The 18,432-nt window shown below is 38.9% G+C and overlaps 1 protein-coding gene across 6 annotated transcripts in view; it reads right to left on the bottom strand.

Moving 5' to 3' along the window:
• IRAG1 (inositol 1,4,5-triphosphate receptor associated 1) overlaps positions 1-18,432 on the bottom strand; it is an 81,929-nt gene that overhangs the window by 9,569 nt on the left and 53,928 nt on the right. For all 6 annotated transcript variants that reach the window (XM_068398612.1, XM_068398609.1, XM_068398608.1 and 3 more), the window contains 8 exons: positions 17,965-18,043; positions 15,008-15,128; positions 12,221-12,251; positions 10,986-11,126; positions 4,057-4,188; positions 3,159-3,300; positions 2,564-2,613; positions 529-636 (listed from right to left, as the gene is read on the bottom strand). In XM_068398612.1, coding sequence (XP_068254713.1) covers positions 529-636; positions 2,564-2,613; positions 3,159-3,300; positions 4,057-4,188; positions 10,986-11,126; positions 12,221-12,251; positions 15,008-15,128; positions 17,965-18,043 — 804 coding nt within the window. The remainder of the gene's footprint in view (positions 1-528; positions 637-2,563; positions 2,614-3,158; positions 3,301-4,056; positions 4,189-10,985; positions 11,127-12,220; positions 12,252-15,007; positions 15,129-17,964; positions 18,044-18,432) is intronic.

Genomic DNA, 18,432 nt, shown 5'->3' with positions numbered 1-18,432 from the left:
TTATTAGGTTCAGATTAGATTCTCATTTAATTTATTAAAATTTTATAAACAAGAAGTCAAGGCAAAGGCTGACAACTCCACTAACCCCAGATCATCACAGAACTTCTAAATTTGTACCATATATGTTTCAGTACATTAATTACATGCTTTTCTGCTTAGTGGATGTTTTGGCAATGAAGAGAAGCAGTCCAATCATCTTCCATGGATTCTAATTAAAACTTCTCTCCTACAGTGCACAACTATTTTTACTACTTCTTTCCAGTATGTTACTACAGATTAAAAGGCAAATTGCCTCCACTAATGCCTAATGCCTCTGAATCACCAGCTAGCCCTGTTCAGCTCAGTGCCCAAAGTGATCATTTATGGAGGTAGATTCTGAAGGCCTATGTCCCTTACACAACAGAAATTACCTTTGTCCATCCTCTTCACTAGGATGGAGTCAAAATAAATTAAACCAATGAAAGTGCTTACATTTTTTAGTAACTATGGCTTGGCCCTATGCAGAATTAAACTGTGGGTTTTACTTACCAGGGATGGCATTGAAGGTATAGGTGAAGCTGTTGATGACTGACCAGGAATGTTTAAGGAGTTGAATTTAGGAACAACAGCAACACTGACTCTCCTCCGAGGCATATTCTGTGACAAAAAACATTTTTTTTCAGTCATATAAGACGACAGGCTGTAGAACAATTCTACAAGTTAACAGGTGTGGCAAAGATGTAGGTTAATCTCCCTTGAGGGAAAGGAGAGTTGGGAGCAAAATTATGAAGATTAAAAAGATAAATGGCTGTTAGGGCTGTGGTTTTCCCCAAAACTTCCTCTAGTACTGTCTGGTATGGTAAGCGCTTAGTGTGAAATGAGGTGTTGAATAGGGATGCTACTCTTTTTCCCTCCACACTGAAAGCCCAATAGTGTAAGTCATGCAACAGATATGCTCTGAGCTGACATTGTCAGTTCTTATTAGGGGCTATTATCTTTGGTTAAACCAGACGTATAATGATACTGGGAAAAGGGCCGGTGTCACAATGACTGGAATATAATGAAGTTACACACGAAACTCTTCTCTTGCTATGTACCCATTATGACATATTAATTATTTCTACACCTACAAATCATAGCTTACAGAAACAGTAACATCCGTTCCCTCCGCAAAAGAACAGAGCCTTCTCCTCCACCCTTGAGTTGTTAAGATATCTATCTAACATCATGCAACATTGCTTACGTTTCCCAGAGACCACGGAAATTCTTTATATGATAAACACATGCTAGTTTTACACAATATATTCTAGGTCAAGTATAGATCATATAAGTTTTTGCTGTCATTAGGTAAGTAGCCAAATACTTCATCCTATGATACACACCTAGTGAAATCTAAGCTTCCCACTAAGTAAAAAATCCAAGCACATATAGTATCTAACAGCTTCATCTTAGTGCATATCCAAACACTTCTAAGATTTTGCTCTAGATAACTTTACAGGAGAGGGGTTAAACACAGATTTGCTAAATATATAGGAGGAGTCACCTGCTCCATGATCCTGGTTCTAGACAAAACCAGCTATATCTATTCATTCATGATAGAGATTTATCTAATGTCCTTCTGAAAAACTATACTGGAGAATCTGCAGCCATGTTAGGCAATCCATTCTAATGTTTTGGGTTTTCCCCCTCCCTCTATTATTTGGACTTGTATTTGTCCTTATTAAATTTCATCTTTTTTTGGGACCTCTGTTTCAACTTATCTGGTTCACATTCTGAAATACAGTCTTGCCCTCAGCATGCTCTGTGCTCTAGTTCTTTCTATTCAGCACTCAGAGGTGACAGGAATAAAATAAACCTAAAGAACTACAACCCAACCAAATGAAAATATGAAAATTAACAGTAGACAATGCCTCTGACCAACAAATTTCATAATGGTCATATTAGGACTTGGCTCTCTCAAATCATTGGTTGTTTTAGGAAGTTTTGTAATAAACTTGATCTCCAACACTTGGAAGTTTTGCAGAAATGGAACACTGGCCATGTTAAAGTTATTAATTGGTCAAGCCAAAACAATCTGAGATAATCTGTCACTCTGAATGCTCTGTCAAACCAAACAAGATATTCTGGTGCTAACTGAAAAACAAGCCTCACTTAAAATTAACTGTTTACATCTAAGGTATTCTGAACATGATACAATTCTTAATGAAAATGGTATGACCATTGAATCCCTAATCATATGGTAAGTTTTGATCCAATGTTCAGCTTCCTTACTGAGGAGCTAGAATAAAGCACAGGGCATAAGCCATTCTCTGGAGCACAGGTATGTGGCCTGGAATATCATCATTCTTAAATAAATAGGTCCCTTTATTATTTATAGCTTCACAGCAAGCATTATCATTATTGCACAGAGTCGCTCTTAAGCATGCATCCAAAATTACAAAGCATTTGCACTAAATTACATGAACAATATTGAGAATTTATCAGCTCTATGTTTTAAGCACAGCCTATAACATCGAATGTATGTAGACAAAGAAATTTCACTTTGTAAAATGTTCACTTCATTTTCTTTATATTGTAGAAATACCTTTCCAACAGTAAGAGACATGGATCTAGATGAACGAGGTACTCCATCTTCTGCATAAAAACAGTAGATAAAGAACAGTCTTAGACTATATTAGTATCTATAAATAATATTAATAGAGTCCTTGCTTGTATTTCAAACTCAGATACAGTATATTTATATAAATACGCAGTCACTACAGACCTTATCTGTCATACAGTTCTGGTCTCAATTACATCTGCAGAAGAAATTTGAAATAATTGTAAAAAATGGAACCATTACTATTTTTACTGAGATCAGGCAAAAGCCCACTATTTGCCCCTGTATACAAGTTTTTGCAAAAGAAAATACTCATATTTCAGTTTCCAGCAAACTAGGAAAGAAAAGGTTGCAAAAAGAAAAAAAAAATCATTTTTTAACAATGAAATTTGCCATCATGTGTCATCTAAGAGGTAGTTGCGTTAAAACTATGCAAGCTATGAGTATGTGCAAGAGGCCAATGAAAATGTCATTGGATCTCATCAGAATACTTCACTTTTTATCATTAACAGCACCAGACACCTCTCCCTATAGAGACAAGACAAACCCTACTTTTTTTTTTTTTTTTTTTTTTTTTTACCAGAGGCACCGTAGCTTCTGGTGGAATTCTGATTGGCAAGTTTCTTGAACTCCATTAGTTCAGCATGATCCTTTTCATATGTTCTTTTCAGATTTTCCACATACTGCATCATTACTTCTGTTGCCTTTGACATACGCTTCTCCTAAGGAAGAAAAGAGGGGAATACTCAGGTGACCTTTACACTTCTCAAATAAATCATATGCTTCCTGCCAGGGATCAATCTGGAATAGTTGTTCTTAAAGAAATATTGGTACCTCCACAACTGAAAATACTGAAGCTAATTAGAACACAAATGTACATGCGTTCATATATACCCACAGTTTAGAATAATTTATTTTGTCATATATTTATACAGTCTTCCTCTGTGCCTATGTTATTAGTTATGTGGCATATGTACGTGTTTTTTCAAACCCTCAAAGGTCTCAGTGACTGGCATTGGTCTAATTACTTGAGTGGGCAGAGGCAACAGCATTGAATCCAGGAGGGTATTGCTGTATTCCCGTTTATTCTTGCTCTGTTCTTATACTCTATATAGTTCTCCGACTAAGCTATTGCCAAAGGCAGGTTACTGAACTAGATGAGCTTTTTGACCTAGAAAAGTTTTCTTATTCATGCTGCACTGATTTTAAACACATTTCCTGTAATGCAGCTATAGTTCTGAAAAATATATATGCTTCTATTGGACAGACGTTGAATAGCTTCATAGGTAATGATCTTCTGTTTGAATTCTGTTTCCAGACTGAAATAGTGTCTCATCTGACACTACAATAGATGTCTTTAATATGTCAAAATGGCAAACAAAATTCAAAGGGCTAATATAACCTCCAGCTATGGCTGAAAAAGAGAAAGAGTGAACATGTACAGCCAGGATACATGTTAGACACCAGGATGTTCTTACCTGGCGAACAGCTCCAACCATCTCAGCACGACTAGACAGTCTAGCAGCTAAACGCCGCAGAACAGCAATATCCTCCAATAGCTTCTGGTAAGCTTCTCTGTGTTCATAGTGATGCCATAAGTGAGCTGAAGACTGAAGTGAAAAATATATCATCTTTATTGTCATGTCTTGCCACTTTTAGTTCAGATGAAGCAGCCTGAGCCACTGAAGTGGGGTAGACATGTCTAGGCACAACTACGCATTGACAAATTAGTCCCAGAAGAGTGCCATCACTACCACCAGAGCTAACCTAGTGAGTGCTGCTGCTCTGTTTCAGAATGGTCCTTCACTGAATACTGCAGGCACACCTTCTGAGAAGTTAAAAAGTGCTAAGCACATTTGCAATATTTTTCCTTTTGAAATTAATGATGAATCATGCCTAGCTACCTATGGACTTTACAAATGTCAAGCTTATTTGAACTAGTACTTACAAATGATTGCCGAAACACAAAGAACATTTTAATTTGCTGGGCACAAGGTGTTAAGAAGGCCATTTATGTTCTTTCAGTTTCACAGTACTTCATTTATTTGGAAAAGAAATCTATTGCTCAGAGGTGCCTCTGAGCAATAGATATGAAGCCCTAGTGGAATACAGCCGGTCCAATGGGGATGTGGTGGAGAGGCAACCTATATCAGAGGTCCCACCACAGTCAGAAAAACCTGACAGGCGTATAGCTACCTCCTCCACAAGGAAGAAGAGAAGAGTTTTAGTGGTTGGAGACTCCTTCCTAAAGGGATCTGAGGGCCCAATATGCAGAGCTGACCCCCATCACAGGGAGGTCTGCAGCCTGCCTGGAGCCCGAATCAGGGATATCACCAGGCAACTTCCCAACCTGGTGAAGGCCACAGACTACTACCCCCTGCTGATCTTCCAGACAGGTGGGGAAGAAGCTGCATCCCGTAGTCTGAGGGGGATGAAGAAAGACTACAAGGCCCTAGGACGGTTAGTGAAAGAGTCTGGGGCACAAGTTGTTTTCTCCTCCCTCCTTCCATTTTCAGGTGATGACGTGGGATGGAATAGTAGGATTCTCTCTATTAATGCCTGGCTACGAGACTGGTGCTACAGGCAGGGCTTTGGGTTCTTTGATAATGGCTGGTTTTATAAGACACCAGGCGTGACGGTAATACATGGGAAAGGTTTATGTCGTAGGGGCAAAAGGGTTCTGGGACAGGAATTAGCAGGGCTCATTCGGAGAGCTTTAAACTAGATTCGAAGGGGGATGGGGTAGTAGCTGGGCTTGCACCACTGGGGCAATGCTCTAGTGTTGAGGTAGACCAGGAGACCCCCCCATCTCCCTGGGGTGAAATCGGTGTGCTCAGCTCACTCCCTGAAATGCCTGTACACCAATGCACGCAGCATGAGGAATAAACAGGAGGAGTTGGAAATCCGTGTTCGGTCGGGGGGCTATGATTTAGTGGCAATCACAGAGACTTGGTGGGACACCTCGCATGACTGGAATGTGGTCATGGATGGCTATGTCTTGTTCAGGAAAGACAGGCCGCTAAGGAGAGGTGGTGGAGTTGCTCTTTATGTGAGTGGGCAGCTAGAATGTATTGAGTTCTGTCCAGGGGCGGATCAGGAGCGAGTTGAGAGTTTGTGGGTGCGAATTAAGGGGCAGGCTGGCAGGGGTGATACTGTTGTGGGTGTCTATTACAGGCCACTGGATCAGGATGAGGAGGGTGATGAGGCCTTCTACAGGCAGCTGAGAGCAGTCTCACAATTACAGGGTCTGGTTGTTGTGGGGGATTTCAACTACCCTGATATTTGCTGGGAGGCCTACTCAGCCAGCCATCCTCAGTCCAGGAGGTTCCTCCAGTGCATTGGTGATAACTTTCTGATGCAAATGGTGGATGAGCCAACTAGGAGAGGAGCGCTGCTGGATCTCATCCTTACTAACAAGGAGGGTCTGGTTGAAGAGGTGAAGGTTGAGGGCAGCCTTGGTTGTAGCGACCATGAGATGGTAGAGTTCAGGATCTCATGTGGCAGGAACAGAATAGCTAGCAGAATCACAACCCTGGACTTCAGGAGGGCCAACTTTGGCCTTTTCAAGCAATTGCTAGGGGAAATCCCATGGGACAGGGTACTAGAAGGTAAGGGGGCCCAAGATAGTTGGTTAGCATTCAAGGACTGCTTCTTCCGAGCTCAAGATCAGAGCATCCCAACAGGTAGGAAGTCAAGGAAGGGTACCAGGAGACCTGCATGGTTAAACAGGGAACTGCTGGGCAAACTCAAGTGGAAGAAGAGGGTGTACAGATCGTGGAAGGAGGGGCTGGCCACTTGGGAGGAATATAAGTCTGTTGTCAGAGGATGTAGGGAGGCAACTAGGAAAGCTAAGGCCTCCTTGGAATTAAACCTTGCAAGAGAGGTCAAGGACAACAGAAAGGGCTTCTTCAAATACATTGTAGGTAAAACCAACACTAGAGGCAATGTAGGCCCACTGATGAATGAGGTGGGGGCCCTGGAGACAGAGGATAAAAAGAAGGCAGAGTTACTGAATGCCTTCTTTGCCTCTGTCTATACTGCTGGAGGCTGTCCTGAGGAGCCCCGGACCCCTGAGGCCCCAGAAGAAGTCAGGATAGAGGAGGAATCTGTCTTGGTTGATGAGGGCTGGGTCAGGGACCAATTAAGCAATCTGGACATCCATAAATCCATGGGCCCTGATGGGATGCACCTGCGGGTGCTGAGGGAGCTGGCAGAAGTCATTGCTAGGCCACTCTCCATCATCTTTGCTAAGTCGTGGGTAACGGGAGAGGTGCCTGAGGACTGGAGGAAAGCGAATGTCACTCCAGTCTTCAAAAAGGGCAAGAAGGAGGACCCGGGGAACTATAGACCGGTCAGCCTCACCTCCATCCCCGGAAAGGTGATGGAACAACTTGTTCTTGGTGCTGTCTCTAGGCACATCAAGGATAGGGGGATCATTAGGGGCACTCAGCATGGCTTCACCAAGGGGAAGTCTTGCTCAACCAACTTGATAGCCTTTTATGAGGATGTTACCCGGTGGATAGAGGATGGTACAGCTGTGGATGTGGTCTATCTCGATTTCAGTAAAGCGTTTGACACGGTCTCCCACAGCATCCTCGCAGCTAAACTGAGGAAGTGTGGTCTGGATGATGGGGTAGTGAGGTGGATTGTGAACTGGCTGAAGGAAAGAAGCCAGAGAGTGGTGGTCAATGGGACAGAGTCCAGTTGGAGGCCTGTGTCTAGCGGAGTCCCTCAAGGGTCGGTACTGGGACCAGTTCTATTCAATATATTCATTAATGACTTGGATGAGGGAATAGAGTGCACTGTCAGCAAGTTCGCTGATGACACAAAACTGGGAGGAGTGGCTGACGCACCGGAAGGCTGCGCAGCCATTCAGAGGGACCTAGACAGGCTGGAGAGTTGGGTGGGGAGAAACTTAATGAAATATAACAAGGGCAAGTGTAGAGTCCTGCATCTGGGCAAGAACAACCCCATGTATGAGTACAAGTTGGGGACAGAGCTGTTGGAGAGCAGCGTAGGGGAAAGGGACCTGGGGGTCCTAGTGGACAGCAGGATGACCATGAGCCAGCAGTGTGCCCTTGTGGCCAAGAAGGCCAATGGCATCCTGGGCTGTATTAGAAGGGGTGTGGTTAGCAGGTCAAGAGAGGTTCTCCTCCCCCTCTACTCTGCCCTGCTGAGGCCGCATCTGGAATATTGTGTCCAGTTCTGGGCCCCTCAGTTCAAGAAAGACAGGGAACTGCTAGAGAGAGTCCAGCGCAGAGCCACGAAGATGATTAAGGGGGTGGAACATCTCCCTTATGAGAAGAGGCTGAGGGAGCTGGGTCTCTTTAGCTTAGAGAAGAGGAGACTGAGGGGTGACCTCATTAATGTTTATAAATATATAAAGGGCAAGTGTCATGAGGATGGAGCCAGGCTCTTCTCAGTGACATCCCTTGACAGGACAAGGGGTAATGGGTGCAAGCTGGAACACAGGAGGTTCCGCATAAATATGAGGAAAAACTTGTTTACGGTGAGGGTGACTGAACCCTGGAACAGGCTGCCCAGAGAGGCTGTGGAGTCTCCTTCTCTGGAGACATTCAAAACCCGCCTGGACGCGTTCCTGTGTGATATGGTCTAGGTAATCCTGCTCCGGCAGCGGGATTGGACTAGATGATCTTTCGAGGTCCCTTCCAATCCCTAACATTCTGTGATTCTGTGATTCTGTGAAAATAAGACATTATAGTCTCAAGAGTAATTAAAACCAATATGGCCTGTAAATCAAACAGCAATTGCAATTTCTTAACCATTTTTTGTCAATCAGTACACACATTTATGCAGTGGATTAATATAATCACTTTGATATCTCAGATTAATACTGAAAAGCACCGAAGCATATCACTTCCTTGGGATTAGTTACTGAAAGTAAGTGTGAAATTATATGTTTTATTGGCCAAAGCCTTAGCGAACACCTCTTCACTGAATGAGTTTTTTGTTCACAGAAAAGTTTGATATGATGAAGCCCAATACAGAATCACAGAATCAATCAGGTTGGAAGAGACCTCTGGGATCATCGAGTCCAACCATTGCCCTGACACCACCATGTCAACTAGACCATGGCACTAAGTGCCTTGTCCAGTCTTTTCTTAAACACATCCAGAGATGGTGAGTCCACCACCTCCCTGGGCAGCCCGTTCCAATATCTAATGACCCTTTCTGAGAAGAAATGCTTCAATAACTAAATACAATTTAGTTCAGACTTACAGGCAGACACGGTGATGCTGGATGATTCCTATATTCTTAAAAGTGCATTTTCAGGATGCACCAGTTTTGGCATTGAGGTTGTCTTAAGTAATTAATCACTGTGTTGCTGCTCACTCAGTTCTCCCTCTGACCAGTTGCGTTGTGCCCTAGTTCTCTGCAACCCCTCACTTGTATTACTGCAAGAGTAAGCCAATGCATTGAGGTCATCTGTGTGAAAAGAATAACCTCTCCTCTTCTTCTCCCTCCCTTCAAAAGACAGTGACGTACAGTAACTTTTTGGGTAGAGTCATTTGAGAAATTGCATTTGTAGTGCAAACCGTTGGTGTAGAAACATAGCCAAGACGATGCTGATGAATTTGGTGCAACGACAACAGCTGCAAAACCAAAAAATTCTTAACCTTATTTATCACTGAAGCTAGTGTGATAACAAATTGCAGCCAAAATTTGACTGCAAGACCCAAGAAGGCATAAGTGAATCTGTTGGAGAAAAACATGCACAAAATTTCAGATTTTCAAGTTTTTCTTGGCAACTAGTGGAAAGGTGTCCCTGCCCGTGGCAGGGGGGTTGGAACTAGATGATCTTTAAGGTCCCTTCTACGAACCATTCTATGATTCTATGAACTGTAACTTGCTTATTTTCTCAAACAAATCTGAAGTTCATGTAAACCAGTTTTCTCTTTAAGTTAGGTTTTTGAATAAAACATCAATTATCACAAGATTGATAAAAAAACCATAAAGATGGTAAAACTGTCACTGAGCCATATAACACATGCCTGTCCCACAGAAATAGGGATAACCTCCCACTGAGATTGGAACAAGTCTAAGGTCTAATATGACACATTATACAGAAGCCATCATTTCATTTAATTGCTTGTCAGTTTATTCCATTGTATAGAACAAAAGCTTTCACATGAAAATGGCAGTTTCCACTTTGTTATAAATTACGTAAAAAAGCTCATAAAAGCCAGACGTTAGCGTGTGAACTGCACAAAGGAGGAAAAAGCTAATCACATCTGTGCCATGCTGGCAACATGGTCCTTGGTGCCTCATTATGGATTCTTAACAGAAATACATGTAAAATCTAACAGACTAATTGTTTGCAGTTTTAAGAGCCCTTATATACTAGTTGTAAAAATGTGTATGTATACAAAATATTATCATAAATAAACCCCAGAGATTTAATAGGTTGTTTCTGCTTGCTCTTTAAACAGAGAACAGAGGGAAGAGCAGCAAAACATTCAAAACTTTTTTTTTTTTCCCAGTAACAATTAGTCTGGAAAGGCAGATTTGAAATTCCAAATGAAAAGATGTAAATACCACAATCTTTTTTTGATTGTATCCTTTCTTACCCAATTATGTTCTTGTTAGAGTAAATAGGAGAATCATCTGTTCTTCTAATTTCCCAAAACTATGGCAGCACCTCCTTGTAACAAGCAAATTTGATCTATGGGTATTTCATTTAGCAGCATGGTATCTAAGCATTCCTTCCTTTTTGGCAAAAAAGTAGGCAGCACATAAGTTAACACAGAGATATATTTGCCACTTCAGTTAGAAAATCCAGAGAAAGCTGGCAAGAAGGACTGAAAACTACTGCTGACAAAAGAACATCAGGGACAGCTGGAACAAAAAATATATTCAGGCCCATAACCTGATCCTGTGCATGTGTTCTTTAAGTAATCCTTGCTGTTTCCTTTCCTATACCACCTTCTATTATCTAGAGTTGACATCTTTCAAGTCACAAATCTCATGACTCAGATCATTTTAGTATCTCACCTAACTGGTCACCTCAAATATACCGCTAAAGAAGATCTTGCCCGGGAGAGTATGGATCAGTGCTCAAATTGCTGTTCTGAATGCTCTTACATTTCTCAAAGGCTTATTCCAAGAACTGAACAGCAAATTCATAGTATTTATTCCTGAAATCTGTTAGAAGTAGGGCAATATCCTCTATGCATTTCCAGCAACGGTGGCCCACTCTGGCAGAAAATGCTCTCTCTCATTTAGAGTGGTAGGCAGCTTACAGTAAGGAGCCGGTGTAGCAGAAAATGAAGTTTTGGGGCTGAATTTACACTAGGTATCAGCAAGCATAGCCACACATATTTCAAATGTGTGTGCACTTTGGTGTACACTACAGTTCAGAAAAAGAATTATTGTTTTTTTTTCTTACCGTAATGGCAGCTTTAAAGTTTTCCAGTTCCTTCTCAGCATTCTCTTCAGTAAGATTTCTCTCTCTCTCGGCTTGGTTAATTCTAGATTCCAGGGTATAACTATCATTTCTGAAGGCCAAGGAAAGTTGTACAAATACATTCTGTTTGGATTAAAAAAGGCATTTTTAAATAAGTGTCACAGTAATGTAATTTTCAGTAAAAACTTATGAACAAGGTATGTTTAACAAACTTTGGTGCTTAAATAAGCATTGAAACAGAAAATTGAAAATATTTTTAAAATTAGATTGTTTCAAAAATCACTTTTCTTTACTTCCTCTAAAATATGAATAAATGTGTTGCTGCCTCTTTTCCTGAACGTGTTTCTGGGAGATCAGTAGAGCAGAGACACAATGAAGGAAGTAGCCTACCAGAAGTATCAGATTCACAACGGATCTGTTTTCTAGCTGGACTTCCTCCAAGGGTCCCCAAGGTTTTTAAACAGATAGTCTGTGCAGCGGAAGTCCAGGGATGAGCTCACCATTAGCATTGTTTTACCTAAGGGATAAACACCTACCACTGAAGCCAGCAAAAGATTAAGTGCTAACATTTTTATTCTCTTGCACCCTGCTTTTAAAGATTGTTTCTTTCTTTAGCAGATGCATTATTTTTTAGGATTAATACTTTGCGAAGCACAAGGCACCAACAGTTCCATTAGACTGGAGATATGTAAACAAAGATCTTTTTCTTAACTGGTATGTGGAAGAAAAAAAGAAGAAACAAAGCCAGCAAGCTAAAGAGCAACCTCTAAAAAACATTATTGGCTTGAACTGAAAAAGTAAAAATTATCTAACCTGCAAGATATCATAGAAAACTGCCCCAAAGCTCCTATTGGCCAACACAAAAATGCAATTTACCTTGTTTAATTTCTGGTCTCATTTAATCTCTTTTTTTTCACTACTTTAAGTATATTATAATAATTTCCAAAATGAATGCATATTTTATTACGAAGAATGCACAAATAAGTGTTTTACTTATTTCTGCTCTATGTCTTACTACAGTTTATATTGCCTGGGACAATTGCCCATATTTCATAAAATTGTTATTTTGATTGAGCCCAATATGGTTTTTCTCTGAGAAATATTTTTTGGAAAAAGAAAAATCCCATTACCTAGTTGTAATAGCCACCCTTAGACTTACAGCAACCACTTAAAATTGAGGCATATGTCTAAAATAATGAGTTTAAGAACAAACTTACCTCAACTTCTTTTTCAGTAAGTGGAGGGGAGCTAGAAATATAAGCAAAAAATTCACATTTTAATTCGTTTTGTCTCTAAAAACAAAGCTATTGTAATATTTAATTGAAAAGAACAACAAAAATCCTCCCCTTAAATATTTTATGGTTTCTTTTGATGAAAGCAGTATTTCCTTAATCCAACTGTACTTGTTATGGCTAAACCCTGGTTTGTTTTTTTTTTTTTAAAAAAAAAGCAACAGCACAGTATTACCTGAGTATTGGCAAAAACATACCAAAGTTTCTGGCAACTGCAAATACTGCTATCTGTGTTACATTGTGATAAACTGCGAGTACAAGAGCAAGATAGAAGTTACCCTTTTGGACTTGCAAGTGACTTAGTATGCTATGCTTCAGATTATTATCTTTACCCGTTTTCCTGTTAACAGCTGAAACCTCATGATGATGATCACAGATAATCACAGATGGGCAGAACTCAAAACCCATCTCACTGTATGCTGAACTATCCTGTTTTGGCTGCTAACTTTGTTAGAAATTAGCTAACAATGATTCTGACACTGACAAAAATTTACGTTTGAGTTTTATGAGTTTTCCACACGAATAATTACTGACTATACAAAAACTAGAAAAAGTTACCAAAACGCAGTTTCATAGAACACTATAAAAGAAATGAGACAGATAACATCATATTGCAAGGTCTCACAAAGGCAGTCATCCCATGTGTATGAATTCACAGGTTCTTATTCCCTGTAATTGTTCCAAAACATCAGAACGCTATTCAGTTTTATGCAAGTGAACAGGGATGAGAAACCTCTGAAAGAAATGACAGGAGCTGTATATACAAATTCTAGTGGATGCCAGTGATAGGAGTCACGGCTGACATACCTATCATGCACTGTGCAGACATAAGACTTTCAGAAAATTGAAATATTACTGTAATATTAATTACACCATTAATCCCAAATATAGAAATCAATGCATCTGGCATCAATGAGCAGCAGATTTTTCTTGATGGGTAGAATAATATTGATACTTAGAGTAGTGACTAGAAGAAGGGAGACCAGTATGTCCCCTGGGTTGGAAAACCATTTTGTGCCTAAAGTAGTAATATTCATATTACTTATTGTTATTCTAGGAGGAAGCCTACTAGTAAGAGTAGTCCTTCTAGAAGGAAGTTCAAGCATCTGTATGTAACACAGCATAGAATGATAATATTCACGTCTTTCCTTTGGCTGGGAACATTCTGAGAAATTTATAGTAAGAATGAAAAGTTATGTGTGCATTTATTCAATAGATTAAGCCGACTGATTAAAGAATATCACTGGAAAAACAGAAGATCTGTATATTATCTGATCCTCAAAGATCTGTATATTATCTGATCCTCAAAAATGCTAGTTCAGCATTTACCTGTTTTGCACTTAGCTATGAAATTACTTTCTTTTCAGTATTTGATTATAATCAAGCAATGGTCTCTTAGAACTTCTTCACCTCATGCATTCATTTATATAAAATATTGTATATAAAGGTTCCTTCATAGCAAATGTTAAATATTTATTTCATCTGCACAGAGAACACTTATTGACTGCTTCAAATGATTGAAGGCCTCTGGTATTCATAGTATAAAAACACATGGGTGAGTTTAGGAATAGTTTGGCCAAATATGTTTGGAATTGTTTTAATGTCTAATCAGCATTTTTTGTTACAGTTTTATTTCTCTCAGAGTAAAGGATTATGCAGAAACATGGAAGAAGCTTAGCTTTATTCTAATGCAACACAAAATAAACTATGCTCAGTCTCTAAAAGTGCAAGGTATGCAAGGCATGTAGTGATAAATGCTTCTTTTGAGCTTTCTTCCCTATATTTCTTGGGCCAGAGTAAAATATTTTCTGAAGTTATGGACTTCTGTATCATTTTAAAAATAAATCTCCCCCCAAACAGGAAAATTCTGCTTGAATTCTGTCAAGAAAATGTTTGGAAAGTTTGGATAGTAGTAAACTCAAATCAGAACAAAAATTGGTATTTCTAAAGGTCTGGACAAACACCTGACGGGTATGTAGTCTATTACAACTCCACCTCAGAAGAGTATGGACCAGAGGATTCCCTTGCTGTAGTTACATTGCATTATGCAACGATAGCTCTAGTTTCAAATGATCTTTTGTATGGTGTTACCATATACTTCTATAACATGCAGACATACTGTTTCAGATTGCATAAGAGGGAAAGGAGAAAGTCCTGAGCCATGGCACGTGTTAAGCAATATGTTGATCGGTGCCTACTTGCGCAGCCCTAGATCAGGTAATTCGCGAGTGCTTCAACTACGTTTGCAAAATAAACTCAATTTCCCTGAATAATTGTCACCTGTAGAAAAACTGCAGAATTCTTACATGCCCAAATTTTACCACTGGAAAGCATTATCTGGCCTGATTATTTTTCTGGAAGAAAGAAATACTAACATTTTTAACATTAATTTATATCTACAGGAGCAATCTTGAAAACCAGGAGTGGACAGACTGGTAGAAGAATCTGTATAAAAATGTACTTGTAGCATGCAAGTAAGGTTTCAGACTTTTTATGTAGAACTTACAAACTAATTTTTAAAGTTGGCCAGTTACTGGAAGTTGATGCGCTCCCCAAAATTTTTCAGAAAATCTGTGTTGCACATTTTAAGATGCAGCAATTTGTCTACTTATACAGATCCCCTATGGATGCAACTCCATAAAGGGAGTTCACTGGAAACCATTAGTGTGCCTTCCCCTGGATGATGTCTTTCTACTTCTAATGAGCGTTTACCTTCCCGGAAGCGATTTGTGCACTCGTAGTTTTCGCAGCAATACATCAGGAATGCTGGGCATGACATCAGAGCTATTCTTTGTCTCTTCCTCTTCAGTGGGGGAAGGGAGAGGTGAAGGGCCTAAAGATATTTTCAGATAAAAAATTTTTATGTTAATTGAAAAGCCATGCATTAACTAGTAATAGTCAGCATCTCAGAGTCAAATAGGACCTTTTATCCTATGTCCTTTTTAAAGTCAATGAGGATTTCACCCCAACTCTACTGGGAGCAAAAGTGAACAACAAGAAAAGATCCTTCCCTTCATGCAGAATGTTACTTCCTGTATTGCATATGGTGATACATCACTCATCTCTCCTTTACTGCTGAAGTAAAGATCCCCTGTCTTCCTTTTAAGCAGTGGCAACAAAAGTAATCAGTACAATTGTGATCCTTTATGTAGAAAGACTGAGGTAATATGTACTCTGACAGTCTCTAATGCACTGAAAAATAATTATTGTATTAGTATTTTTCCTAGAATTCAAACTGAACACAAATTTATTACTGGAACATCTAACCTAACATTTTGCATTTGTGCTTTACTAGTACACAGTTACTGTAATATTTCTGAAATATTTCAGCTTAGATTTTGCAATAGAGGACTGTTATTTTCTAAGGCTTTAAATGCCACCTGCCAAGATGAAGTCTACTATAATGTACTATACTACAGATTTTGTGCACCATTTGTGGTGATGAATCTACAAGATGTACTCGTTTGCACTGCATGTTCACTGAAACAGGACATAAAGGTTATAATTGCATTCTCTACTTCTGTCACTTTCATAAGAACCAAGATATGGCTCAACCTTTTTTTTTTAAATTCATGCTACTTAATTTTTTATTTTATTTAATTTCATATATAATAATTCCCTTATCTCCTCCTCTCTTGCCAGAATTTAATGAAGGACTCTCCTATAGGAAAGTCAGGTTCCCCAGTCTGAGTCCCAGACTTGGGAAGACATCTTTGTGCAGCTCTCCTGTTCATTTGACGTAACAGAAAGATTCCTAGTCTTGCAAAACAAATAGTGTGAAAAAGCTCAGATTTTGTAAATGTGGAGAGCATTAACATGAAAGACAGAAAAGAATAGGAGATTCTTTCTAGCAACATTTTAGTTCTGTGCATTTCCTTTACATTTAAAAATTCCAGTATTAACTTAAGAACAGCCATGTGTGCCCCCATAAAAATCTAGCCTGGCATCACAATGTCTCCAGATCTAATATATCCCATTTATCCAGACTTCTGTATATGCAAACTTGTGTTTACCAAGACGATCACAATAACTTGGCATTGATAGCAAAACATGATGGAGCCAGTATATTTGATTCATAACAGTAATAATGAAGTAGCTGGCTATTTCCTATTGTTTAAGCAAAATTACCACTCCAGTTAAAAAGCACAAGGTGGCTTTTATGACAATGTAAGGAAGTAAGTCTCCCTAACAAATGAACTAAGGATTTGACCCCTCACTTGTTTTCCCCACTGAGGACAAGGAGTTGACCCTTAATGTTCTGTCTATCATTTACATAAAGCAGTAGACTTTAACAAGCTCGTGATGCTCATGAGATCTTGATTGAAAAGTTGGATAAAATAATGCTTAGCTTTTCAAAATGTTTTCCTCAAAAGTTTCAAATCTGCCAAAACTATGTAACAGGCTGGTAAAATGGCAACTATTTTACACTTTCAAACAGAGCCTGCTAAATAATTTCTAGGAAATTATATATTAGCAGAGTGACAGGAATAATATTACCATATCTAAGAATCCAAAGATATAATCACTAAATACAGAAAGAGGACAAGAAGTGTCTTTTAATCTTGTTTCATTCAGACTGAAGACGAGTCTGTTTCCAGAGATAACATGAAATGTAATATCTCAGCCATCTCCCTGTGTAACAGAAACTTCAAGGCCTTATGAAATAGTCCCAAAGCAAATCTATGAATTAGCAAAATGAACAGTATTAGGAAAAATGGAAATTGTCTTTGGATCAAATCTTGGACAATCAGTTTCAGCTCCTTTCATGTTAACCATCTCCATTTCAGTTAATGTGGCCTTAAAAACACTCTGAACAAGTTCTAACTTAACTACTTATAAACAAATACAGAGTTTTGGTTTAAATATTTTCAATTGATTGCTCAGCACTACTGCAATTTAGTTCTTCCAGTTGTTGAATTGTCCTCAGGATTATATATTTGCTCTTTATTTCTATTCTGAATCTATTTAGATGCAGTCTATAGGCATCAAATCTCATTTGCTTGTGTTAGATTGAAAAATAATTTGGTGACACATTTCTGTTTCCTCATTTATGTAGAGTTTTAAGTCTTTTCCTTATTAAAAATCTTACAAAATCAGCTAACCCTCCGCTACTTACAATATCGTAAGGCATATTTTTCCAATCCTTCAATCACATTTATATCTCTTCTCTGGCCTTACTCTTACCTATCCGTATTGACGTAGAGCTGGGGACCAGAAGTGAACATGCCATTTCAATATTTGCCACACATACGAAAATAAGAAAGCAGGAATAAAGCATTCCATCTCTTATTTATACTTTCAAGGATCAAATTCACCCTTATGGCCACAATATCTTGCAGAGGTCACATCCATTCAATCCATCACTGCTGAAAATTTTTTTCAGAAAGTCACTGAAACTTGAGACAGTCCTCCATCTATTAAATACAAGTTAGACTCTGTTCCGAGTAGGCATCTTTTCATTAGGTTGTAATAATACCTACAGTATCTTCTTGGCTCAGATCATCAAGAAATTCAGGTACTTCCATTACTGGTCTCTCTCATTCATCATTTACTACCCTCCTCCATTACAACTACTATTGCAATTGAAGAATTTTTTTTTATCCATATTAGTCAGTTATAAAAATCAGTATTACAAACATACACTCCTCCCAGCATTTATGATACTGCACCTTTTTCCTGTTCAGCTGCTTCACTAAGTTCAGGAAGTTTAAGTCCGACTAAATTTTGATTTCTCATCAAAATATGCTCCTGTTAAGAAAAACAGTAACATTTCTAAGTAACTTAACTAGAAATCTCAATTTAAATATCCCTGCCATGGGAACACTAAATATAACATTCACTTTAGTTAATAAACATATGAAGATATTTATATGAAGTTATAGTCACGTGCTACGTTGCATGGAGACATGTCGGTTCACACATACACTCTTTAATACTACATATTGTAAATTTCATACATGCATTAATTAGAAAAATTCCTGGTTATGCAAACAGAGATTTGCAACATGTGCCCCTTACTCAAGTAGAAAAACTTAGTTTTAGTAAATGAGAGTTTTAGGAAATGAAAGCAAAAAAAAGCAATTTTGGATATAGCCATAGTAATAAGTCAGTATCCCAGAAAGGACAGAAAATTCAAA

This window comes from Nyctibius grandis, chromosome 4 (assembly GCF_013368605.1).
Source record: "Nyctibius grandis isolate bNycGra1 chromosome 4, bNycGra1.pri, whole genome shotgun sequence".
Classification (NCBI taxonomy): Eukaryota; Metazoa; Chordata; class Aves; order Nyctibiiformes; family Nyctibiidae; genus Nyctibius; species Nyctibius grandis.
This window is presented reverse-complemented; position numbering and strand designations above follow the sequence as displayed.